Raw genomic sequence first — 23,817 nt, forward strand, 5'->3', positions numbered from 1 at the left:
TAGCACCCGTCAAGTTCTAGCCAGTATACAAGAACCGGTTGTAGGCTCCCGACCCATGACCGCCAATCCGTTCTCTCCCACGACGCAAAATGACTACTATGTCTCCACATTCTCGGCATTATCCGACGCAACATGCCTGCTGTCTGATGCCATCGCAACAGAATCCATCAACTACTCGCCCAAACACCGCAAGAGTCAGTCCACGCCGTCACGAAAGATCAACATGAAGAACTTGTCGTTGAATCTCGCACCAGAAGTTGCTGGTGTGCAAATTTCACCGAGAGCTGAAAAGTCGAATCTGCAAAAATCAGAAGCCAATCCTCCAGCCAGAAGACAGACCTTGACCCTTTCTATTCCATCGCTGCCGCTCCAAACGAGTCCAAAACGTAACAACGCTCCGTCACTACTACGAAGCAATACAGATATTGTGGTAGGACAAACCAAAACCTCCCTCGCCAGTGCATTGAGCTCGCCATTTTCTGCTCAAGTCGACTCCCTTTCTTCCCAAATCAACGATGTCAACATAAGCGAAGAACAAAACATCGATGTTCGTCTCCTACTATCCCGGTCAGGAGAAACCGTCTCTTCTATCCAACACCAGTTTCCAGAGGAATTGCAAGAACTGAACCTGTTGGACGCATATACAAGTGGTCCTGCCAATGTGCTCAACAATTGCATTTTCCTCTATTCGGACCCCGTCAATAGTCCTCGCCAAATTGACATTAATGATTATGATCTCGTGATAAATGTGGCCAGAGAGTGTGCCGATATGTCTCTGGAACATCTCCCACATCCAGGAAAAAGGTACATGTATGTGCCGTGGTCGCACACTTCGGCCATACTGAAAGAACTCCCCACAATAATCAACGCTATTAGCGACTTTGATGACAGCGATAAACCTCTGCTGCAACCGAAAAGAAAGATACTAGTTCATTGCCAGTGTGGAGTGTCAAGATCTGCCTGCGTTATTGTGGCCTACTTCATGTTCAAGTTTGGTATCAGTGTGAACCAAGCATACGACCTCCTCAAGCTGGGCTCAGCTCCTCAAACCCCAAGCAAATCTGGACTCATGTCTCCATTCGTGGCTGCTAAATCTTATAAATCGGTACCTTCCGCTTACACCATAGACGCATGTTCTCTCATATGCCCCAACATGCGACTAATTTTTGAACTAATGGAGTTTGGAGACTCTCTAAGCTAACTGCACATTCATTCTACTCATCTATAAGAATACATTCTCTTAGTCACATTCATTCTATATCATCTATACATTCTACTTGTCTTCGCTTATATAATCGGCCCTTACCAGCAGAGCTGAGAAGTTGAAGAAACCACAAACTGTAGTACCACGCCTCTGCGTCACCATGTCATATGAGAGGCGTTTTCAGGACCGAGAAGACGCTCGAGATAGCAATCATACTACTCTGAGCTCACGGGATCCTCACAGAGATTCTAGGGTCCAAAACACATCCGATAATAGAAGGCGACCTTCGGGCTCTCCACCATTTGGCGAAGAAGCAAGGATAGCTAGCTACTATGACTCGAAGAATCGGCACAATAACGATGGTCATGGCGGTTTCAGCAGGTATCCGTCCAGAGGAGGTCAGCAAAATGGCCCCAGGAGTCAACATTCTCAGTCAAAGAGAGAGCGTTACAGACGAAATTTTCTTGAAAAGTCACATTATCCAGGTACCCAAGCCGCGAGAGATCAAAGGAGAGCAAGCGTAGATGAGAGGACCGCAGGGAACAAGCCGAAAGAACCTAATCTGGAAGAAGTGGACAAAAAGGACGAAAAAATGACAGTTGATAACCAGCAGGCCACAAATATGAAGATAGAGAAATCCCCGATAAAAGCTGATGAAGACGATGGAGCTAGTGAGCAGCTAAAAGATCCTTTTGAGAAACCTTCTGGGACCGCCCAGCGACAACCTGACCAGAACACACCTGAGAAACCGGACCCCAGTGTCGACACCTCTGTTCTTTCTTCAGTCACAGATTCGGTCCCCGACAGTTTCTACAAAACTTTGATTAGAGGTGAAGATAACGAACATACTGAGTATACCGATGACTCTGAGGCCGAAACCTTGGCAGCACACTCGCCTCCTCGTATGAACAGAGGACGACGGCTCGTAAGGCAAAGTGATATAAAAGAAGATGGTGATGTTTCGGATGAAGAGAAACCAGAACCAAAATCCTTTTCAAAGCTGAAACTGCCGGAAACTGCGCTGCGTCCTTATAAACTTAAAAGGGATTCGAGCGGATGCTCGCTTCTTCAAAGAGCTTGTAAGAAAGGTAATGTCAAAGATGTGCTTCAGCTTTTGGAGCGAGGAGCTGATCCCAACGAAGCCGATTTCTGTGGTTTCACCTGTTTGCATGAAGCGGCTTTGGCAGGACACACGGAAGTTGCAAAGATATTGTTGGATCACGGAGCAGATGTCAATAAACCTGCTTTTGAAGCGGGAGACTTAGAGACACCCTTGATAGATGCTTCTGAGAACCAGCATACGGAAACTGTAAAATTGCTCTTGAAGTATGGCGCGGACACAAGGGTGTACAATATCGATGGCTTTACGGCCCTCACCAAAATTTACAACGACCATGCTAATGAAGAGGGTTACGAGGAAATAATCAAGCTCTTGGAGGAAGCCAACCACAAAATTGCAGGAGAATCAAACACTACGGCAGATCCTTTGCTTGATATAATGCCTCCATCTCCGGATAGTGTTGTCGAAGATCCTAATGATTCTTATTTTGGAGACCTTCTCAGGAAAAAGAGCGCTTATATGTTTAGGCATGCAGCTGAGGGACACAAGGAATTAATAGCCAACTATCTACTCGAAGGAGGAGACTTGCTGAGTCAACCTGATATTTTTATTGTTGCTGCTCGGAATGGACACTTGGAGATGATCAACATTATAATGGGTTTGGCCACAGACTTTGACATTGACACTGAAAATTCCTGTGGATTGACAGCATTATTGGCATCTGTTGGCCGTGGTCATCGTGACGTTGTGAGTTTCTTATTGGCGGAAGGTGCTAATCCATTCAGAAAGCGTAATGATTCCTTGGATGCGTTGGAAATTTCCAGGCGATCTGCAAACTTTGATCCCGTCGAGGTTCGCAGCATCCAGGAGGCTATGGCTAAGAGACAGCACACAAGTGCTTCGAACGAGAGAGCCAAAGTTGATGATAAAAAAGAACCAAAAATTTCTTCAGCTGCCGTAAAGAACACTGAAGACAAACCTCAACACAATGATTCAAGATCCCAGCACCAAGATGAGCCCAGAAAGCGGAAGAATGATGGTGAAGAGAACCCTGAGGCAAAGCGTCGTATTAGAAAGGAGAGCATAGTTTCAGAAACTGCGACTCAAGACCATGATGCCAATCCACTTCGCCATTCAAGCTCTTACGAGCTGGCGCCCCAAACCCATGGAAGCGAATCTCGAGAATCAACACCCAACCAGCCACAGTCGCCTGTCAACAAGCTAAGCGAGGAGCAGCGGGTTCGCAGCGCAGAAGAGGCACGTATTTGGCAGGAGAAAGTCGAGGCCAAGAAACGAGCTAGGCGGGAGATGTTTTTGAAGATGGAGAAAGAGAAAGAAAAGAAAAGAAGAGAGGAGGAAGAGCGCAAACTTGAGGCTGAAAAGCGCCAGGAAAAGGAACGAATCGAACGAGAGAAAGAGATCAAAAGAAAGCAAGAACAAGAAGCATTGGAGAAGTCCAAAGCATTAGAAGACGAGGTACAGAAACTTCGCCGTAAGATTATCATTGAAAATTATCCTGAGGGGTTGTTGCTGCTCCGTACAAATCTCAGTGTCTCTGACAGAGTTCGCGATTATTCTCCTTTGTATCTTGTGGAAAAAGATTCGGTAGTTTACGTTGCTGATATCCAATTGTTTTTGCTTACGGGCGAGCCGGTGACAAATATCACAGCAGAACTTCCTGAACACGTGGAAGCAACTGCGGAAGAGAAGGGAGCTTTGTGGGAAATAATGTGTGAATTGATAGGAGACAGAAACGAAAAGAATGGAGCTGAAAAGTTTAAGAATCTTCTTGTACACTTTGTCAAATTGGATCTGGCTAGAGCCTGGTGCGAGTTAAGGTATCCAGAGGTGTATGAAGAAGTATGGACTCATCGTCGTGTTGCCAAAGTGGATCTCGAATCATTTAAGAAGGTCACCAGTGGTATTCTTCAAACTGTCATAGCTGATGATGTCCAACCAAAGTATCCAGAAGGCGTCTTCGTTCCTCCTAGTTTAAAGCGCCGTCAAGATGCCGTTCGTGCCATCCAAACTGCCGCAAATCCATTGTGGTAGCTTAATTGTATACTAATGTAATTTACGATCCCCAGATATCAGTATTCGCGATTTCGTGCGATGAGCATCACTACTCGAGATATGGAGTATAAGATGTAAGTAAAGTTGTGCCTGCGAAATAGCAACAGAATTCCTTTTACTGACCCAGAATATCCAGATCCTCATTGCACGATGAGTCAGAAGATAATGTACTGGATTCAGAGCCTTTGCCAGTGATGGAATTTGAGGAAGTTGAAATTGAAGATGTAGACGAAAAAGCAAAAGAAGCCGACGATTATGAGTTTGAATTCCCATTGTTTGCTTCGGCACCTCCCAAGGATAGTAATGATGAAACGAGAGGAAGAACTACGGAGCCTGTTATGAAAGTCTCGTTAAGAGAGCGATCAGAAGAAAGAATAAAAAACGACAGGCCGACGTCTTACTACTTTGCAGTTTACACAGAAGAAGAGAAAAGGCGCTTTGAGCAGGCGGCTATCACGACAGAAATTTTGTTCAAGCACGAAGTAATAGTTGATCATCAGCCTTGGAAGTGTATCAATCTTACAGAGTATAATGCCAAAATAAAGCCCAAAAAACACACTAGGGCGGGAAAAAAGAAACGACAGGCAAAGATAGAGGGTAGGAAACGTCGAGAAGAGAGAAACCTCGTAAAGAAAAAGCTTGAAGAAGAAGCACAAGCCCGTTTACTCAAGAAGAAGTTGCATAAGCGAGGAGGGAAAAAGCACAAGAAGAAGGAGGAAAAGCCAAAACAAGAAAAGCAAATGCCTCGATTCCGAACAGAATAGGATATAAAGAACAAATATCAGATCAAATTTTTCTTACTAAATTCACATACTAGAAATATTCACATACTTCGTTCTCTTGTATTTCTTAATCTCAATCTCTGAGATTCGCGATTCTAAATTTCACCGTTCTCAATCTTCATGGCTGACCTAGAAGACTTCGAGTCGTATCTAGACCCCGATTTCAACGCATCCAAATTCTCCAATGACCTCATATGTGCTACCAATGAAGCAGACACTGATGAACTCGATATAGGCACGTCAATGAAGAAACTTAAATTCGACATTCAAGAATGTGACAAAAGAATGACATCAATTGCATCGTCCAACTACGAGCCGCTCGTAGCAATTTGCTCCCAGGTGGGCCCAACCAAAGACTATGCCAACGAAACACTAAAACCACTGGTGGACAGGTTGGTAAGTGCATTCGACAAGATCAAAAGTGGCATATTGGTGCCGTACGAAGAAGCCTTAGAATCCAAGCAAGCTCTTAAACGACTCCATAGTACGCTAGACTTGCTCCGAAGAACTAGCTACTTTTTATTTTTGATCCAACAGTTCGACGAATTGAACCAGGACGGAGATCGTGATGATGTTCGACTAGCTAAATTGTACCTCCAACTCGGGCAGCTTTACGAAAACGAAAAAGAATATGGAGGAAACAGTGAAATGCCCAGCGTCTTGTCTGTAAAGTTGGTGAGAGACTACCAATCTACATTCTTGACGTCACGACTCAACTTCATTTCAAAGTGCCAACTGAAAATTTCAGAGGACTTCAACCACCAAAGTACTTTTACCTACACAAACAAGGGTTTGACATCCAGAATAGCGGCATTATATATATTGGATTCGAAAAAGGCATTCAGTTCTGTTGAGTCTGGTGCTTTTAGTCGCCAAGTACTGATATCTCTTGGCCTTTTGACTCGGTCTCTTCAATCGCCCAGAAACTTCACGACTATAGCGAACGAAGTATTTGACACTTCCAAAACCTTCTTGGAAAAGCTTACTAAAGTTGTTGCGGCTGTTCGTGTTGAACCAGAGTTCTTGGGTTCATTTCTCACATCAGTCAATCAGAAATCTTTGGCAGACTTATATTGGGATCAACTAGCTTTAGGATTCAAACGTTCAGTGGCATCAACTATGGCACGCGGAGGACCAATCGCAAAGAATCTAAGACTATACCATGAAGGAATAAAAAAGGCAATTGTGACCACATTCGAAGATGAAAGTGTTGCAGAACGATTAAATGAAGGTGTTGACCTTATAGTATCACGCCAACAATGATATTAATGAAAAGTTTAAACTTTACTTTTGTACTTGCAACTATATGTCTAATGTGGTACATCATTGCGCCACCTTACCCTTCAAAGAGGTCAAAAACTCTCTGTAGCCTTGCTCATTTGCTGTCTTGTCCTCTACTAGACAGCTCAAAGCCCACATTCTTAATGCCATCAAGTCTCTCTGCTGCGAAATCTCGATTGGTTCGTTGCTAGATCCTCCAATAACAACGTACAAATTCTTCCATGTAATCTGGTCCTTCTGTTCCCTGATCTTTCCTAATATGTTACGCACTCTGTAATTGAATTCCAGCTCGTCCGGTTGAAGCTCAGGAAGTTCTGTCTTTCCTGTGGGTATCAGATACAAGTTGTCGGTTCCGAACAAGTCATAAACCAAGTCAGGGACAACGTCACCAGAAACCCACAAGAAAACCTCGCTAGAATTGTCTATCAAGTATAAACCATAGTTCTCCCATGAAGCCTTTGTGTCGTTGATTGGTTCAGGCAAAAGAATGCCACCAGATGTAGTCTCTTCTTCACCAGTCTCTTCATTGACTGTAACAGTCTGTTCGGGCAAACCACATTCGTCACCCATGTTGTGCAATGAATAAACAGTGGGGTAGATATATTTGATCAAGTGGGGAATTGGTAAAGACGAAAGGCGGTTTAATGCTGCAGCCCTGTGGTCTGAAGGTACCCTCTCGCCGCGGAGACCGAGGTGTTTTGTCAATGAGAAGAGAAGCAAAGGCAACATTCTCAAGTTGGTAGAAATTTGAAGAGGCGACGAGCCTGAAACATTTCCAGCTACCAACTCTTTTTTGTAAACGTTCAAGATATCCACAATTGATTTCACAATGTAGTTTCTCGCATCGGGAAGGGAGCTAGCAAGCGCTTTTTCAACTGCCTTGTGCGTGAAATAATTGGCAATTGCCAACTGGTCAGCAGACGCATAGATATCGTCGAGCTTCGATGACGTAGGAATGGCCAAATTCATGACCCTGATTCTACGTTCACCATACGAAGTAGAATGAAGCGAAGCCGCTTGGAAGTACACCACAGGTTTGGTTATAGTCTCCTCAATGGACATTTCGATCACATAACTTTGATCGCGAGGGAAAGATGGGAAAGAACACAAGTCTGAAGAACGGTTGAAGAAGTTACCATAGAAGGCACTCAGACGCATACCAGTAGATGATCTGACTCTCAAAACTGCCTCTAAAGCAATGTCCATAGACAAATGCTCGCTGATCTCTTTCGAAAGTTTGGTGACATCTTCAGGCTTGACGCAAGACCAAGCTGGGTAAAAGTGCGTTTGACCAGCAGTGAAGCGAGGAAGGTTAGACAAAGTGGCCACATCTTGGTAGCGAGCAGAAGTTAAGAACAAGTCCACCGTTACCTGAGCTGAGTTACATTCCACTGCAAAACTCTTGTAGAACTTGTCGGCAGCTCCGAGTAACATTTGCGATTCCTTAGGTTGTCCAGAATGGCTTGCTTCGTCTCTCACGGAAAGTTTACCCTCGCCAATGTTTGGCAAAGAAGCAGCAAAAGTGATCAACTTACCACCAATGTTCGCAATCATCTTGTGACCCGCTTTCAAAGCAGGACCCAATGCAAATTGGGTATTCGCAGTATTTTCAAAGTAGGTAGGGAAGTCGATCAACAACTTTTCAATTGCAGGGCGGTTTTCTTCGAGATTGATCAAAAGTCCACTTGGCGAAGGAAGGAACGGTTCATCGAGATCCGAGGCGATAAGCAATTCGCTACCTTCGAGACCCTCATCAAATCTAAAATAATGAAGGTTCGAATCGACACCCAAAAATGCCACCCGAGCGGTTTTGTTTTGGTTGGGGATTCTGTCCAAGCTTTCGAGAATAGTTCTTGTTACGGTGCTGGTCAAGCCTGAGTTGACAGCATCGGCAGAGACGTCGATAACGAACACAAAAACAATTGGCTGAGGGGCTCTAGCCATGTACTCCTTTGGAGCGACGAACTCCACCACTGAATGATTCAACTCCACCCTATCGAATTTGTTTCTGGGCACACCACGGGTTTCGTCATACTCAAAAGCAGCAGGAATGTCATTCTGCAAGTTACACAAATTACACCTCCAACGGCGGCCCTGTTCGGTCAAAGTGACAAACGGGTTGATGTAGCATCTACATCTACGGCATCTGCTTATAATGGTGTCTGAAGCCGCAGGAATGTTTTCCTGATCGACCCGAAGGGTAGTGTAAGGTCTCACCACCAATGCCAAAGGCAACTTGGATCTTTTGAGAAGCGTTCCGTTGTTAGGGATCACATTGAGGGTACTGCGGAAATAATCAGGCGAGGCGTTGGAGTCCTCAGAAGTGGGGACAATAGCAGTATTGGATGGAATTACAAGTGGAGGAGGAGGTAAAGACAAATCGCTAATTGGTGGCGGAAGTTCCCTCGAAAGATCAGTAGTATAAAGCTGATTAAGTGGGAGAGCTGGTGCAGCCTGACCTCCAGCTCCAGCTCCAAAATAGCCTCCCTGCTGTTGGTAAGGCTGTTGCAGAGGAGTTTGTTGTTGTCCTCCAAAACCCGTATTAGCTTGCGGAGGCTGTTGGTAAGGATCGTAAGCTTGGCCCGGTTGAGGTTGTTGACCATACTGGTTATAGCCGTAACCTTGAGGAACAGCGGCTCCAGGTTGGGCACCAGGCTGTGGATTTATGTTCATTTGTTGGAACTGTTGAGCTACTTGAGGAACACCATAGGCAGCCGAAGCACCCACAGGAGGCGTGGCGGGAGCCTGGTCCTGCGAAATGGCATATTGCGGCTGTGGGTACGCTCTTCTTTTCGACATGTTGTTGAGACGTGGTCGGCGGTTTTCATACGTGTACAGAGTGCTGGTGTCCGGGTGCGGTGGGTGAGAGTGGAGGAGATACGAGTGAAGGTTAGGTGATGGTTTAGGGTTTCCCAAATGTAGAAGGTATGTGTTGCTCCCTTGTTACCTAGAATGTATGGCTTAAAAGATACATTTAAATTTTTTGAATTTTGATTTTATTCGTAATTTTGCAATTTTGCAATTTTGAATTTTGAATCTAAATTTTGAATTTTAGCATCCATATAATCAATTGTGGAGATCGTTAAACTAACACTCTACAATTCAAATCTCTCGGATACAAGCCTCTATGGCTGTGCACGGTCGTATACATTTACGACTGGCGCAGCTTTACGGCCGATACCAACCGGTATTACAAATGACCCTCGGGCCAGAAGTGCACATATAAGATGCATTTCGCGCCGCTTGCCGCAAATACAAGCAGCAATTTCCAGATTCAAGTCACACTTAATTGAATCCTTTTGTATTGAATTGTTTTAGTAACAATGACCTATCCATCTCCCTTGAAAGTGGTTTCCAGAAAACTAGCAGACAACATTGTGATCTCGTCGTCTCCATTTAAAAGATCAAATACCCTCAATTTTGGTGCTCGAATGGCCCTCTTTAACTACGGTGAAAGCATTGTAGTTTGGTCTGCACTCCCTTTTGGATCCCATATTCTTGAGGCGTTGGTGCTTCTCACGGGCCAGAAATCCTCGGACGCTTCTTCCTTCAACGTGACCCATCTTATAGTCCCCGATGCCGAACACACCATGGCTGCTAAATCATTCAAGGAAAAGTTTCCAGAAATTAAAATATTGGCCATGGAAAACGTCAACATTGGCGACGGCATTAAACCCGACTATGTGGTGACGGAAAAGAGTGGAAACAAGGTACTTGACAAGTCGTTGCTATCCCTGGAATTGGGCCTTACAGACCCACCTCTTGTCGACAACTTTGAATTTGTCTACTTGCCCACCCACGTGAACCGTGAATTGGTAGCATACGAGAAGAACTCCAAAATTCTATTCGAGGCAGACTTGTTATTCAACTTACAACCCAAAAATCTCGAGCAATTTTCAACTGCAACAGGTTATTCCAGCAACTTCAACCCACACTCAGGTTTATCTTTCTTGACCCGCTATCTTCGACCAGAGAGCAGTGTGGGGCGCTACATGTTCAACAAAATCGTAAAAAGCTCAGATCCACAGGCAAAAAAGGGACTTCAAGCAATACATCTGTGGAACTTTGACCAGATAGTGATGTGCCACGGAAACGTTATTGAGCACGGAGCCAAGGCCCAGTTCGAGCGAGTGTTCCGCTCTGTATTGTAGAGCATTGAGCAATTCGTAATGTGCTAAGTCTTCATCCATTAATGCTTATTGCTCTAATGCTACTACTACTTGTTACCATTTGTTACTAATGCTGCTAATGCACTTGCTGCTAATGCTACTGCTACTAATACTTGCTACTATTGATTACTACTTGCTACCATTTGCTACTAATTGCTAATTACATTCGCATCTCTTTCATGCGCCGCTTTCGCTTCACTTATTCTTTTATGACTCTACCTTCTTGATGTTCGTATCACATTCCCTTCAAACCAGGTAACGTCAAAACTCCGATACCGAGGCTTATCAAAAGATGATGCAAGAATTACCGATTTTGACATCACATGCACCAAACGTTATTTAATAATACCCCGAGGGCAAAACGACCAACTCAAAAACAACATGAGTGGATTACAAAACTCTAAGACCACCATAGAGGGCCCAGTTTTGGTCACAGGTGCTACAGGCTATGTTGCGGGATGGATAGTCAAGGAATTACTAGAAGCTGGCGTTACTGTACATGCAGCCGTTCGAGATGCTTCTAACAAAGAGAAGCTTCGCCATCTTGATGAGTTGAGCGATAAATACAATGGTCAATTGAAGTATTTTGAAGCCGACTTGTTGAAAAATGGCTCTTTTGCGGAAGCGATGAAAGGCTGCAAAATTGTCTTTCACACCGCTTCTCCCTTTACCTCCAACTTCAAGGACCCACAAAAGGATCTCGTTGACCCTGCTAAGAAAGGTACCCAGAACGTATTGGAAACAGCGAACGAAACAGAAGCGGTGACCAAAGTTGTATTGACAAGTAGCGTTGTTGCTATGTACGGTGATAATAAGGACTTGGCATCACTTCCCAATGGAACCATGGACGAATCTGTTTGGAATACAACTTCCACCTTACAAACTAATCCCTACGCCTACTCCAAAACTGTGGCAGAGAAATTGGCATGGGAGATCTACGAGAAGCAAAGCCAATGGGAGCTCGTTGTGCTCAACCCAGCTCTTGTCATGGGACCAGGTTTGAACTCCAACGCTACTTCTGAAAGCTACCAGTACATCAAGTCGTACGGAAATGGACTGATGAAAACAGGAGTTCCAAAGATAGGCTTGGGAATAGTAGATGTGAGAGATGTTGCCGTAGCCCATGTCAAAGCTGCCTCAGTTCCTTCTGCACGAGGTCGCTACATTATTAGTGGCCACAATACCACTCTCTTGGAAATTGGAAAGCTGTTGGCTCCAGAATACAAAGCTTATCCTCTTCCCACGAGAGAATTGCCCAAATTCATGGTATGGTTAGTTGGTCCTTTTTTCGACAAAACTTTGACAAGAAGGTTTGTTACTGCGAATGCTAACTATCTCTGGAAGGCAGACAACTCAAAAAGTATCAAAGAGTTGGGCGTCAACTACAGACCACTCAAAACCACAGTGTGTGAATTCTTCCAGCACTTGATAGACGAAAAGCTGTTACCTGTGAAATAAGAGATTCGTTCAATAAGTTAAAACATATTGCTATTCTTCGCTATTCATCGCTATTCATTGCTTCTACTGCTTGATAAACTCGTAAATGTCCTTGCTGACCTGGTCCTTGTGGGTGCTACAGAGTCCATGGGACGCACCAGGATACACTTTTTCAGTAGCCTGTGGAAGAAGCTTGATAGCCGCCTCACTGGAAGGACCAGGAGGAACAATTTGGTCGTTATCACCATAACCAACCAAAGTTGGAATATCCATTTTTTTCAAGTCTTCATGTTGGTCGGTTTCTGAGAAAGCCTCCACGCAATCGTGAAGCGCTTTAATGGACCCTTGCATTCCCTGCAACCAAAAACTATCAATTAAGCCCCCAGTGTCGGAATTATGCTCCTTAAAGCCATAAAACGATAATGCCAACTCCTTGAAGAATTTTGATCTGTCCTTCAACACATTTGCCCTAATACCGTCAAATACCTCTTTGGGAGTTCCAGAAGGATTTGCATCCGTTTTGAGCATAAGGGGAGGAATTGCACCCAAAAGCACAGCCTTCAGAACTCTCAGAGTACCATGGCGACTAATGTATCTTGCCACTTCACCACCTCCCGTCGAGTGACCAACATGTACAGCATTTTTCAAGTCCAAATGTTTGACAAGTTCAGCCAAGTCATCGGCATACTGGTTCATATTATGACCATTCCAAGGCTGCGACGATCTTCCATGGCCTCTACGGTCGTGAGCGACCACTCTGTACCCCTTCAGTGCCAAATAAATCATTTGGTCTTCAAAAGCATCAGAAGTCAAGGGCCAACCATGGCTGAATACTATAGGTTCTCCAGTACCCCAGTCTTTGTAGTAGAGTTCAGTTCCGTCAGAAAGTGTTAATTTTGAGCTAGTAGTCATAATCAATTGACTAGCTAAATTGGAAGAGTTTAAATAGTTCGGAGTTCAATTGCTGTCCCTGCACCATTGCTACCTCCGCTCACCTGTGTGAATTCGTATACGACCCTTTGAGCGTAATGCTTACTTATTCGATGCCTTAAATCCGCAACGTGCATACGGTATCTGTATTCGCGATTGTAGCAATCGTATTCAATTACAAAGAATGGCAGAGAATAGTATATTATTCAGCATTATTTAAGGGACTGAGCAGAACTCGTTTCACCACCAACCTACAATGACAGTGAACAGAGGAGCAGTGATAACTGGCTCGAGAAACTTGGATAATCTTGTATCTATCAAAGAGACACCTTACCCCACATTAGAAGATGATATGATCATTGTGAAAACGGTGGCGTATGCTGTCAATCCCACCGACTGGAAACATATTCTTCCGGAACTGTTCGTATCACACTTGACAACCAACATTTTCAAAAAGTTTGCTTTTGGTATTTACCCACTTGAATGTCTTTTTGGTTATGTTGGTTCCAATGTGGGGTACTACTTTGGTAAAACTGGCACATATTTTTCTCAACGAGGTAACGTTGTGGGTTCTGATGTTAGTGGAATTGTGGAGGAAGTTGGCAAAAAGGTAACAAATTTCAAAAAGGGCGATGTAGTTGCAGCATCTCTTCATGGAGGTATTAACAAAAACGGTGGTTTTGCAGACCATGTTAAGGTTAGCCCCAATGGTGCTATTAAGCTCTCGCTGTTACTGTTGCTGGAGACTCCACTTGAGCCCGGCAAGTATCCAGGCTCACAAATTAATTCGTTTGAAGCCGCCGCTGCTTTACCTGTGGGTCTCAAAACTGCCGGAATGAGTTTTCACTATAATCTTGGAATTCCTCCCCGTAAAGAAGAAAACGAAGACGATTATCTTTTGATTTGGGGAGGTGCAACTGCCACGGGAATGTTGGCCATCCAGGTTGCCAAATTGGTCTATGGTATCAAAGTGATTACCACCGCTTCCAAGAGGCACCACGACGCATTGAAGCAGTTGGGTGCTGACAAGACATTCGATTACAACGATTCCGACGTAATTGAGCAATTGAAGAGAGCTGGTGGAAACAGAATCAAATACGCTTTGGATTGTGTTTCGTCTGCGCAAACATTTCAATCGGTTTACGATGCCACTGAAGGCGCCGAGTATGCGCACATCGATAATCTTTTGTTCTTGGATGAAAAATCAATAAAAACCAAGAAAGGACGCAAAGTCAAGTTTGCTCACACGGATGGGTATATCATCGATGGCAGAGTACATTTTGGTGCCAAGGCTTCGCCAGAAATGATGGAAGCATTTTCTGATTTCTGGAACTCGCACCTTCCTTCGATCTTGGGAAAAATCAAGACAGCGCCATTGGAGGTGTTGCCCAGGGGCCTCAAGTCCGCAAATGAGGGTTTGAAGTTGTTGGTGGAGAATAAAGTCAACGGAAGAAAGGTGGTGTTCAGAAACGACCACGAACTATAAACCTCGCAAAAAAAGAACCTCACAAAAAAAGTGCAACGACTGATCTTATGCTGTTTATTCTTTAATCGATTTATATTTTGATTTCCTGTAATTATAGAACCAATTAAATCTGTTGCAATTTGCAGCCAGCCTGCATCCTGCGCGCCGCACGTGCCGAGGCTATTCGGATTCCCCAGATGGAATTTTGATAATTCGAATTTATGATACAAAACGGTGAAGACATGACTTTGGATTCCTACGAGGCTGCTATAGCACCCGTTTTGGCTCGGTACTACCAGAAGCGAGACCATCATTTGTCCCAGAATATAGGAAAGTGGGAACAAGAAGCATTAAAACCAGAGCTCACTGGCCATACTCTCACCGGAACCGGCAAAGTTAACTTGAGATCCGAGTCTATTTATCTTATCGACGACCACTTCATTAAAGATTACGACGATATTGAGAGCATCAAGGAAGGGGAATCAAACCACTCGTATACATTTTTCCATTTGGGACCCAAGTTAAGTGGACATAAAGGCATCGTTCATGGAGGGTTCTTGGCAACAATTTTGGACGAGTTGACTTGTCGCTTAGCATTCCAAAACTTTCATTCCAAGAAAGGAGTCACTGCCAACTTGAACATAAACTATAAACAGCCTTGTTTTGTGGATAATTATGTACTTGTTCGTTGTGAGTTGATCAGCAAACAGGGCAGAAAGTGCCGGGTAAAGGGTACGGTTTACAAGGTCAATTTAGAGGATCAAGACATAGAAACCAAGGAGAACTTGCTATGTGAATGCGAGTGTTTGGTGATTGAACCAAAGTGGGTAGACCAGCTCAAGGGTCATTAGACATAAGTCAATTATTTCATACATTCTTTCGAAAACTGTCAAGAACAAACCTGCTCTTTTCTAGTCTCTTTCTACTCTATGCTATCCGTTCCCTTGGCTCGACCCTGTCCTATTTCCATTTTGGCGCTCTTGGCTCCAAATTGAATTGCCCTTTTCAACTCGTCAGCGACCCAGTTCAATTCAAGCTTTACAGCTAGTTGCCTGAGTATGTACTTCCGGACCGGAACCTTGACTCGTTTGGAACCTTTTTTTGTCTTTCTGGTCTCCCAGCTATAATGCAATTTGAGATGAGGTGGTATCTCGTTGGTGACAAACTTCACCACTTCCTCATCAAGGTATGGATACCGCAACTCCTTACCCCAGCATGAAATGACTCTGTCGTCTCGCCCCAAGTTTCGAGACTCGATAACTTTTATATCGTGAAGAAGCAGCTCATTCAACTTGGTATAAGCTTCAATCACATCTTCCAAACTAGAGTCTTCTTCGAGACCATTAAGAACCGCTTCGTGCCTCGAATAGCCTGCAAACGTCTCATCTGCTCCCAAACCGGAAAATAGAACCTTGGCATTGGAAACATAGTCTTCTTGCACCGTAGCGTAATTGGGCTCATTATTACAGAATTCACTCCATTCCACCAGCTTGTCTCTGAGCTCCCATTTTCTTGCAGGACCCCCTCGACTGGCAAAGTAGAAAGCAATTGCAATCGATAGGTCCATTTCGGTTCTCGCTGGGTACATCAAGTCCTTTACAACTTGGCGATGAGCCAACCACTCTTTGTAGCTGACATTGACTTCTACTAATCGAAACCGAGACAGTGGAGAGTCAAAGAGTTTGGCTAGATGAAACCACGATTTCTTACTCAACATTCTATCGGGAGACTCATGAGCTCCCAAACCGGTTCTTGGATTCTCAAACCCAACAGTGAGCAAATCTATATGGCCACTTCCCTCAGTCAAAATCCGGTTCTTGGCTATAAGTCCCGCTAAAACGGTACAGTCGAGACCTCCGGAGAACAAGATTGCCAAGTTGGCTTCTTCTGCTTGTGCGTGTAGTGGGTGGATGGTTCTTTGGCGCTTGGCGCAGGCTTTATCGAGAACAGTTTCGAGACCGACGACTGTCGATATTTCTTGCTTGTTCATGGAAAGGTCAAGGTTAGGTTTCAACATGCTGAAATAGTCGTTAGTACGAGAAATGGATACCACCCTAAAGTTTTTCATCGAGAAAACATGAACAGCTTTACTCTCACATTCTTTAAAACCGTCGTCTGCAACTGAACTCAAGATAAATTCTCCACTTTCACTATTATGACGAAATGCCAACGACCGTCGACCAAGGATATCTCTACAAAAGTATATCTTTTGGGTTTCTGGGTCATAAATGGATAATGCAAATTCTCCTTCAAGAGTCTCAATGGTATGGAGAATTCCCTTCTCTCTTCCAATTTTCTCCATGTTCTTCTTTAATAACTCACGCAAAAACTCTGTATCGTTACACAGCATACACTCAGCGTTGTAGAGCTCTCCATTGAACTGGACCAGCAAATTCAGGACGTGAGCTGGTTGTGGAGTAAATGGGCTTCTTAGTGACAAGACTGAAGAAAAGGTCTGAATTGTCAAATTTTCCTTTTCATGCTGCTCGTAAGCCACATAGTTGGGTCCTCTCCTGGCTACCAAAGGCACAAGTGACTCAAAAACGTCGTCTTGTTTGCTTTTTGTTTCACTTACTACAACCTCAAAATCGCCGTGAAGTTTTGCAATTTCGTTCTGTATTGAAATTATTTTTTGATTAAACTCTTCCGTTTGTTTTATCTGGTTCTTGGCACTGTTCAACTGGAGCTGAAGCTCTTTCAACCTCGCAATATTGTTCAATTTGCTTTCATCGGCCATAGAAAGCTGTACATTCAAAGACGGCTGAATAAAGTTGGAGAATATAAATTCTTCGTCCAGACATGTCCATGAGGTGTTTGAGGTACTGGTGAATATATGGGGAGCAGGAGGGTTGTGTGACACCCGTAGGAGAATGCCACACATTTTTGGTGGATTTTGGAGGAAACCGCTTTTAGGTAAACCACTCTACCTTTAAATCTGTCAAAAATGCGATGCGGGTGCAAAAGTGAGAAGCTTGAGAGAAGGCAGCTTAAGAGAAGGCAGCTGGAGAGAAGGCAGCGGAGAAAAGGCATATAAAAGTCGTTTATCATCTAATTACATGATTCATTAAATCATAGACCCTACTCAACATTGATAATTCCTTTGCCGTGGTGCTTGAGAAATTCAATGAGGTCCTTGTTATAGTATTTTTCCACAACCTGCTTGTGGTTAGCAATAGGCTGTCCGCCAATGAACACCCGAGGGATGTCTACCACTTCGTCGTCTTCATTTTCGGAAGTATGCATCGAGTAGCTCTGCAAATAATGTACAATTTCGTTATGATGGGGATGTTTAGCAAGATCCACTACCCGAGGTTCTGGAGTAATGTGGAGAAATCCAAGCATGATCTCCATCACCTGGCTCTCGAGTTTGTTGTCGTGGAGCGATTCTTGGTCTTGTGGTGAGTCCGAGTCATCAACTTCCAGCGAAGCGGGAGCAGAACTGGAGCTGAGAATAACAATAGGGGACACAGAAAGGATCTCCAACAAGTCCCCTTGTGGGTTGATTGTGTCGGGAGTTTCCGGCATGGTCGTTAATGCCTCCTGGGCAGCACGATCCAAGCTAGAGACAGGTGCACCCAACGCACTAACTGGAGGTTGTTGGCCGGGAGCCACTGCGATATCCGGGCTATTTTTTTTGTTGTGGTCATCCAATTTCCACAATTCGTCGTCTGCATTGGAGCCAGACGCACCTATAGCAGCCATATTTATGAGCTGGACTTCACTGCTGGGTTGAGTTTCATGGTGGTTTACAAATGGTTTCATGATGGCCGCAAATACCCCATTTTCCCCGAGGTTATCCCTCAGCAACAAAAAATTAATAAAGGTTGCTACGCAAAGGACGTACACCAACACCATGATAACCGATCCCAACACGTCTTTCTTGGGTTTCATACGTTTTGCGTCGGCTTCATCAACATCGGCGTATTTTTCGATATCTGTCAGAAATGATTTTTGTGGACTGGGAGAGGATATAGCACTGATGCTGGATGCCCTCCGTTGGTGAGACTTGCCTAACATCATTACAATTCAAAAATCAAAAAAAAAATGCGTCACTGAAGTGACGGGGTTTAAGGTTTTTATATTTCGCTACCCATTTGTGCCTGCGGGCGTTTGCGCGGTCCAGACGCCTAAGAAGTCGCGGATTTCCCCAGGATTGTTCGGCTGTGCGCCCCACCACCGGCAGGACATGTGCGGCGCCTGCGGCATGGGCGATGGGACAAAGGTGAGACGACGTGAGACGAAGGGGTTGGAACACGAAACAGAAGCGGAACAAATGCGGAACAAATGCAAAACAGATGCTAAACTGGTGCGGAACAGTGATCCGGTTTGACCGGTAGGCACTAATTTCCGATCCACCCCGGAAATTTATCGGTCTATCCCTTCTGTTTCCCACGCGTCGTGCGTGCGGCGCCTACGGTCTGGATGTAGGCCAATGATTTCCCTTTATGGAAGCCTCTCGCACGAGAGGCCGATGTCACTATTGACAGTGCGCCGTCCGACGCAGAGCCGCTTGCGGGGATCGTGATACGATTTCATCTGCCGCAAACGTCTGCAAGCCTCTGCAAACGACTACAAACTGCTGCAAACTACTACTGACTTACTGTACAGTGCAAATAATAAGAACCTCACATGATTTATTATCGTGTCGCAGGCACGGTAGGCAGTGCTAGGCTTAGGACCCACTACGGTGCACCCACACGTTCATAGTATATTATATAAGACTATCGTCCATCTTTTGTTTTCCCGTCGAGTTGGGTGTCAAGACCAGTCCCGTGAAACCGGGCGGTGGGTTTCTGGGCGTGGGCGCGAGCGGAACCTGAGTGCTCCAGCCGTTAATTTGCGGTATTTGCGGTGGTTGCGATTGGACTTGCAGTTGAATTTGCGGCTGATTCGCAGCCATTTCTGTGCGAACACCGGCCTGCTGAAAACTGTCAAATTCATCATCTTCAAACTGTTTGTGGTTGTTCCATTTCTCCTCTACCTTGTTCACCAAGTTGCTGTGTGCACTTGTAGCTCCAAATCGTAATGGAATCGCGGCATCGTTGGCCAATGGCTTGGGAACCAATGGCTTGGACACCACCTTGGGCTTTGGCTTGGGACGAGGTTTCAATGCATAGTCATCTTCTTTGTTCGGTTTTCGAGTCTGCTTGGCACTAGTTTCTGTCCGCTTCGTTGGGAGCATAACGCCAGACAGAGGCGCCTTTGTCATTGCTTCTTGGTTATTTCTATTGATGTTCTCGGTGTTGATCATCGACTCAAAATCTGGGGTTGCAGACTCAGTATGGTAGGTCTTGGAAACGGTGTCAGGAAGAGTGCTCATTTTCTTGTCAATGGCGCTCTTTTGTATGGTATTGATCACACGCATAAAATGGTTAAATTCCACCTTGGAACAGTCGTTACAGTCGAATGCCAACTTCCAACATTGTGGAAGAATCGTCTCGATAACCGGTGTAGTATCGAGGCCAATATGCTCGCTCGCACAGATCTCGCCAAATAATGCAAGCACATCCTTAATGATCCGTTTATCTCTGCTCTTTAATTTCTTCAAAATGGGCAATAACTGCTCGGTAACTATGGTTTTGTCTATGACTTTATCCTGAAGATACTTGAGAAAAACGTCGATGGTTGCAAGCTTGGTTGAAAGAACTGTGGTTGTTTTGAAAACCTGACAAAGTAGCGGGAAAAATGTGTTTTTGAGGTATGGGAAATCAAACTTTTTGACAAACAAAGGCAGCTGTGCCAAAAAAGTATCCTGCAATAAAATCTGTTGTTCTTTGTGAACAGCCTCTGTTGATGACGATGTTAAAAAGAGCTCAGCACTCATGCTCAACGTATCTGTCAATTGGCGGTCGTTGAGTTTGGACTGAATAATGGGTATATTTTCCACTATGGTGAGCCGCGCCTTGACGGTGTAGTTTAACAATTTTGCAAAGGTAGTTTTGTCCTGCTTCTTCGATTTCAGACCACCTTTGAGAAGCGATTCGTATATCTTGTCGTGGAAAGAAAGAGACGATAACGACTCTCCGATTTTAAAGACAATCTTCAATGCATTTGCAACAAGCTCATCGGTTTCCGTCTTATCGTTTGGAATGTTGACCTCTGTTGCTATCAAGTCTATGACAATGGGTAAAAGCTTTGATGTCCTGAACATCGCTGGAAACTGAGAAAGAAGGTTTTGGTTTGAAGAGCCTTCAAGAAGACCGGCCAAGAACACCCTTTTCTCATCAGCCAGTTTGGTCGAAAACTCGTCAATTATCCACATGGCCTTGATCAAGCTTCCATTGAAGAAGTCCGAGTCGATGAACTGGTCTATGGATGGCCGGTCATGGGGATATCGTGCTAAAAGACCAGTGAGAATGGTATAAAATTGTTCGGGAATTTGCTTCAACAAGTACTTTAATTCAGATGGTCTGTGATTGTAGAACTTTTGCTCAAACTTTTTGAACTCTGTTTTGTAGTCCGAGATGCTGTTGGGGTCAAAGCAGCTGATGAGCTGGTCGCCGCCGTTGTATAAATAGTAGCATAGGCATCCAAGCGACCACAAATCGTTGGCTGTGTCGAGTTTCAGAGTCAGGCTTATCAAGAGCTCTGGAGCCGTGTAATTGAGGTTTAGGTTTGCAAACGGCACGATGGACGCATTGTTCATGATAAAGAAGTTTTCACGGTCTTCTGGAGAGAGGTCGTTCAAGTTCTGCGAGAACCTGAACCCGGCTATTTTCCAGTCTCCTTGGGTATTAATGAACACAGACGAAGGTTGAAGGTTGAAATGTACTACATGGCACTGGTTGTGCAAAAATTGGAGCCCCTTGGATACCTGAAGCAAACCTTTCTGGATAGTGATGTCATCTAGTTTGGATACTTGGATAGTGAGAAGCGAGTCCACCACTTGCTCAGAAGCAAATATAAGTTTCAGTTTTGTTTCCTCCAAAACCTCGTAGATGGTCAAGATCTGTGGGTGTCGTAACTTGGACATTTGGCTCACCTCGTACTTGAGTAGTTCGATACTTTCACTGGCAATGAGTTTTGGATTTTTTGTATTCAGCCTTGACGAGCATAGTTTCGTCACCCGCTGCTCAAACTTGGACTTGTCGAAGATGTACACGGAAACATGTTTTCCGTTGGATTTGTGCTTGGCAGGATACACGTACCACGGTTCAGCGACGAAAGAAGGATTGTCCAGCACCGAGTAGACGGCACGAATCCCGGTAGAAAAGCCAAAGACCATTGCTTGTAGTCTTCTTTTGTCTTCAGTACACTAAGAGAATGAACTCAGAATAGCCTCAAGTCAAAGGAACGTTGATATGGCCTATCAGACTATCAGTTGGCGGACCAAATTTCGCAGTGTTCTGTCGCACTGATTTCAGTCGCACTGATTTCAGTCGCACTGATTTCCAGTCCTGATTTTGTAGTGAGTTCGCACTGGTTTCGCGCTGATTTTGTAGTAACTTTCGCGGGACGAAATTGTTTTCTCAGTGTACCACCTGCCAAATATGGAGCTCATAAAAGAAAACCACCAGCACTCCGCGGACCGATTGGACCGCCCATCGCAATACCTTATCAAGAAGGCGCTCCGTTCCAACTTTTTCGACGATTTAAAAAGATCAATGCATTCCAAAACTGTGTATGTTGGAAACCTCTCGCATTTCACCACCGAAGAACAAGTTCACGAACTCTTTCTGAAGTGCGGACGTATAGACAGAATCATCATGGGACTCGATCGACATCGACTCACCCCCTGTGGGTTTTGTTTCGTGATCTACAAGGAGGAAAGTGGGTCGCTCAATGCGATGAAATACTTGAAGGGAACCAGTTTAGATAGCCAAAACTTGGAAATCGACTTGGATCCAGGTTTTACTGAGGGAAGACAGTTTGGAAGAGGTCGTTTTGGTGGCCAGATGAAGCAGGATATAGCATTGGCGGGCGACAGAGGTGCACACGATGGACCGCCAAGACGGGGATTTCGCGGAGGATTTCGCGGCCGTGGATTTAGAGGCAGAGGGCGCGGTAGAGGTTTCTCTAGAGGTGGGTTTAACCGCGGAGGTTTCCAGGGCGGTAGCCAGGGGTACCAGGGAGATGATGGGTGGTAGGATGAAGAAGTGTATCATTAAAAGAGATAAAAGTATAGAAAACTTTTATAATTATTCGTGTATTTTATTTTACAACAGCGATCGATTCGAGACCATTGACTTTTCCTTTTTTTCTGTCCTTACTCTCCCTGCTGCCTTTTGCTGTGTCTCGCTGTGTCGCTGCGCGCTGCCTCCCGCGCTTGCTCCATCTCCTGCACCTGCGGTCGCGATAAGCATCGCATTTCCAACCAGTTTACAAATCCAACCATGTCACAATCGTCCCGAAAAAAGCTCCTTTTGATGGGCCGTTCGGGTTCCGGGAAACTGTCGATGCGCTCCATCATATTCTCCAACTACTCAGCTTTTGACACTCGTAGATTGGGTGCCACCATAGATGTGGAGCATTCTCACTTGCGGTTTCTCGGCAATATGACGCTTAATTTGTGGGATTGTGGAGGCCAGGATGTGTTTATGGACAACTACTTTACGTCGCAAAAAGACCATATCTTCAAGATGGTCCAGGTACTTATTCATGTGTTCGATGTGGAGTCAAAGCTGATAAACAAGGACATGGAGACGTTTGTAAAATCACTCACAAACCTTCGCAAGTACAGTCCGGACGCCAAGGTGTTTGTTCTCTTGCACAAGATGGATTTGGTACAAATAGACAAGCGGGATGAGTTGTTTCTGATCATGATGGAGAAACTTCAAAAAATCTCCAATCCTTATCTGTTCAAGCTAGTAGGATTCCCCACCTCCATTTGGGACGAGAGTCTTTATAAAGCGTGGTCTCAAATTGTGTGTTCGTTGATTCCCAATATGAACTTGTTCAACTCGAATCTTTTGAAATTCAATGAGGTTTTAGAAGCTGAGGAAATAATTCTTTTTGAAAAGACGACATTTCTTGTTATTCTGTCGACGTCAACTATGCAACAACAACAACAACAACAACAACAACCGGAAGCTACCCTCGACCCAAAGCGATTTGAGAAAATCTCCAACATTATCAAGACTTACAAACAGTCCATTTCGAAGCTTAGAACTGGCTTCACAAACCTCATTATCCGGGGCTCCAACGGAACCCATTTTTATGTGGACGTGCTCACCAACAATATGTTTATCATGATAATATTGAAGGACACAGACGCAAACACAAACTACGTTTCCAACCACGAAGAGTCCATGATTTTGGAAAATATTCGTGCTGCCAGAAAGGACTTTGAAAAGATTGAAAATCTGCGATGAATCGACGCGGAGCGTCATTCAGTAATAATACGAGCCAACCATAGACGGACATAAACTTTCTAACCATAATCGGAATAATATATATCTGCCATTTGCAGCTGTCAA

The 23,817-nt window shown here is 44.6% G+C and overlaps 15 protein-coding genes across 15 annotated transcripts; 10 read left to right on the forward strand and 5 right to left on the reverse strand. All coding sequences in view use genetic code 12, as the record gives it.

Annotated features, from left to right (window-relative positions):
- Positions 1–55: 55 nt before the first annotated feature.
- CPP1 (tyrosine/serine/threonine protein phosphatase) lies at positions 56–1,201 on the forward strand (the record flags this gene model as incomplete). The annotated part of the gene is made up of 1 exon (XM_001483112.1): positions 56–1,201. One exon carries the CDS (start codon positions 56–58, stop codon positions 1,199–1,201), a length of 1,146 nt encoding a protein of 381 aa, XP_001483162.2.
- Positions 1,202–1,364: 163 nt separating this feature from the next.
- PGUG_05118 (uncharacterized protein) lies at positions 1,365–4,316 on the forward strand (the record flags this gene model as incomplete). The annotated part of the gene is made up of 1 exon (XM_001483113.1): positions 1,365–4,316. One exon carries the CDS (start codon positions 1,365–1,367, stop codon positions 4,314–4,316), a length of 2,952 nt encoding a protein of 983 aa, XP_001483163.2.
- Positions 4,317–4,531: 215 nt separating this feature from the next.
- PGUG_05119 (uncharacterized protein) lies at positions 4,532–5,101 on the forward strand (the record flags this gene model as incomplete). Its single annotated transcript, XM_001483114.1, has 1 exon — positions 4,532–5,101. The coding sequence occupies one exon, from the start codon at positions 4,532–4,534 to the stop codon at positions 5,099–5,101; it is 570 nt and encodes a 189-aa protein (XP_001483164.1).
- Positions 5,102–5,239: 138 nt separating this feature from the next.
- On the forward strand, positions 5,240–6,382 carry PGUG_05120 (Golgi transport complex subunit; the record flags this gene model as incomplete). Its single annotated transcript, XM_001483115.1, has 1 exon — positions 5,240–6,382. The coding sequence occupies one exon, from the start codon at positions 5,240–5,242 to the stop codon at positions 6,380–6,382; it is 1,143 nt and encodes a 380-aa protein (XP_001483165.2).
- Positions 6,383–6,442: 60 nt separating this feature from the next.
- Positions 6,443–9,199, reverse strand: SEC24 (COPII subunit; the record flags this gene model as incomplete). The annotated part of the gene is made up of 1 exon (XM_001483116.1): positions 6,443–9,199. The coding sequence occupies one exon, from the start codon at positions 9,197–9,199 to the stop codon at positions 6,443–6,445; it is 2,757 nt and encodes a 918-aa protein (XP_001483166.2).
- A 524-nt stretch (positions 9,200–9,723) lies between these two features.
- On the forward strand, positions 9,724–10,551 carry PGUG_05122 (uncharacterized protein; the record flags this gene model as incomplete). The annotated part of the gene is made up of 1 exon (XM_001483117.1): positions 9,724–10,551. The coding sequence occupies one exon, from the start codon at positions 9,724–9,726 to the stop codon at positions 10,549–10,551; it is 828 nt and encodes a 275-aa protein (XP_001483167.2).
- A 399-nt stretch (positions 10,552–10,950) lies between these two features.
- Positions 10,951–12,027, forward strand: PGUG_05123 (uncharacterized protein; the record flags this gene model as incomplete). Its single annotated transcript, XM_001483118.1, has 1 exon — positions 10,951–12,027. The coding sequence occupies one exon, from the start codon at positions 10,951–10,953 to the stop codon at positions 12,025–12,027; it is 1,077 nt and encodes a 358-aa protein (XP_001483168.2).
- Positions 12,028–12,090: 63 nt separating this feature from the next.
- On the reverse strand, positions 12,091–12,918 carry PGUG_05124 (alpha/beta fold hydrolase; the record flags this gene model as incomplete). Its single annotated transcript, XM_001483119.1, has 1 exon — positions 12,091–12,918. The coding sequence occupies one exon, from the start codon at positions 12,916–12,918 to the stop codon at positions 12,091–12,093; it is 828 nt and encodes a 275-aa protein (XP_001483169.2).
- Positions 12,919–13,192: 274 nt separating this feature from the next.
- On the forward strand, positions 13,193–14,422 carry PGUG_05125 (zinc-binding alcohol dehydrogenase family protein; the record flags this gene model as incomplete). The annotated part of the gene is made up of 1 exon (XM_001483120.1): positions 13,193–14,422. The coding sequence occupies one exon, from the start codon at positions 13,193–13,195 to the stop codon at positions 14,420–14,422; it is 1,230 nt and encodes a 409-aa protein (XP_001483170.2).
- A 200-nt stretch (positions 14,423–14,622) lies between these two features.
- Positions 14,623–15,252, forward strand: PGUG_05126 (uncharacterized protein; the record flags this gene model as incomplete). Its single annotated transcript, XM_001483121.1, has 1 exon — positions 14,623–15,252. One exon carries the CDS (start codon positions 14,623–14,625, stop codon positions 15,250–15,252), a length of 630 nt encoding a protein of 209 aa, XP_001483171.1.
- Positions 15,253–15,323: 71 nt separating this feature from the next.
- Positions 15,324–17,282, reverse strand: PGUG_05127 (putative asparagine synthase; the record flags this gene model as incomplete). The annotated part of the gene is made up of 1 exon (XM_001483122.1): positions 15,324–17,282. One exon carries the CDS (start codon positions 17,280–17,282, stop codon positions 15,324–15,326), a length of 1,959 nt encoding a protein of 652 aa, XP_001483172.2.
- Positions 17,283–17,479: 197 nt separating this feature from the next.
- On the reverse strand, positions 17,480–18,421 carry PGUG_05128 (uncharacterized protein; the record flags this gene model as incomplete). Its single annotated transcript, XM_001483123.1, has 1 exon — positions 17,480–18,421. One exon carries the CDS (start codon positions 18,419–18,421, stop codon positions 17,480–17,482), a length of 942 nt encoding a protein of 313 aa, XP_001483173.2.
- A 691-nt stretch (positions 18,422–19,112) lies between these two features.
- Positions 19,113–21,626, reverse strand: PGUG_05129 (uncharacterized protein; the record flags this gene model as incomplete). The annotated part of the gene is made up of 1 exon (XM_001483124.1): positions 19,113–21,626. One exon carries the CDS (start codon positions 21,624–21,626, stop codon positions 19,113–19,115), a length of 2,514 nt encoding a protein of 837 aa, XP_001483174.2.
- Positions 21,627–21,891: 265 nt separating this feature from the next.
- Positions 21,892–22,488, forward strand: PGUG_05130 (uncharacterized protein; the record flags this gene model as incomplete). The annotated part of the gene is made up of 1 exon (XM_001483125.1): positions 21,892–22,488. The coding sequence occupies one exon, from the start codon at positions 21,892–21,894 to the stop codon at positions 22,486–22,488; it is 597 nt and encodes a 198-aa protein (XP_001483175.2).
- Positions 22,489–22,734: 246 nt separating this feature from the next.
- On the forward strand, positions 22,735–23,712 carry GTR1 (Rag GTPase; the record flags this gene model as incomplete). Its single annotated transcript, XM_001483126.1, has 1 exon — positions 22,735–23,712. One exon carries the CDS (start codon positions 22,735–22,737, stop codon positions 23,710–23,712), a length of 978 nt encoding a protein of 325 aa, XP_001483176.2.
- Positions 23,713–23,817: the final 105 nt, after the last annotated feature.

Source organism: Meyerozyma guilliermondii, genomic scaffold (assembly GCF_000149425.1).
Source record: "Meyerozyma guilliermondii ATCC 6260 scaffold_6 genomic scaffold, whole genome shotgun sequence".
In the NCBI taxonomy this organism is placed as follows: domain Eukaryota; kingdom Fungi; phylum Ascomycota; class Pichiomycetes; order Serinales; family Debaryomycetaceae; genus Meyerozyma; species Meyerozyma guilliermondii.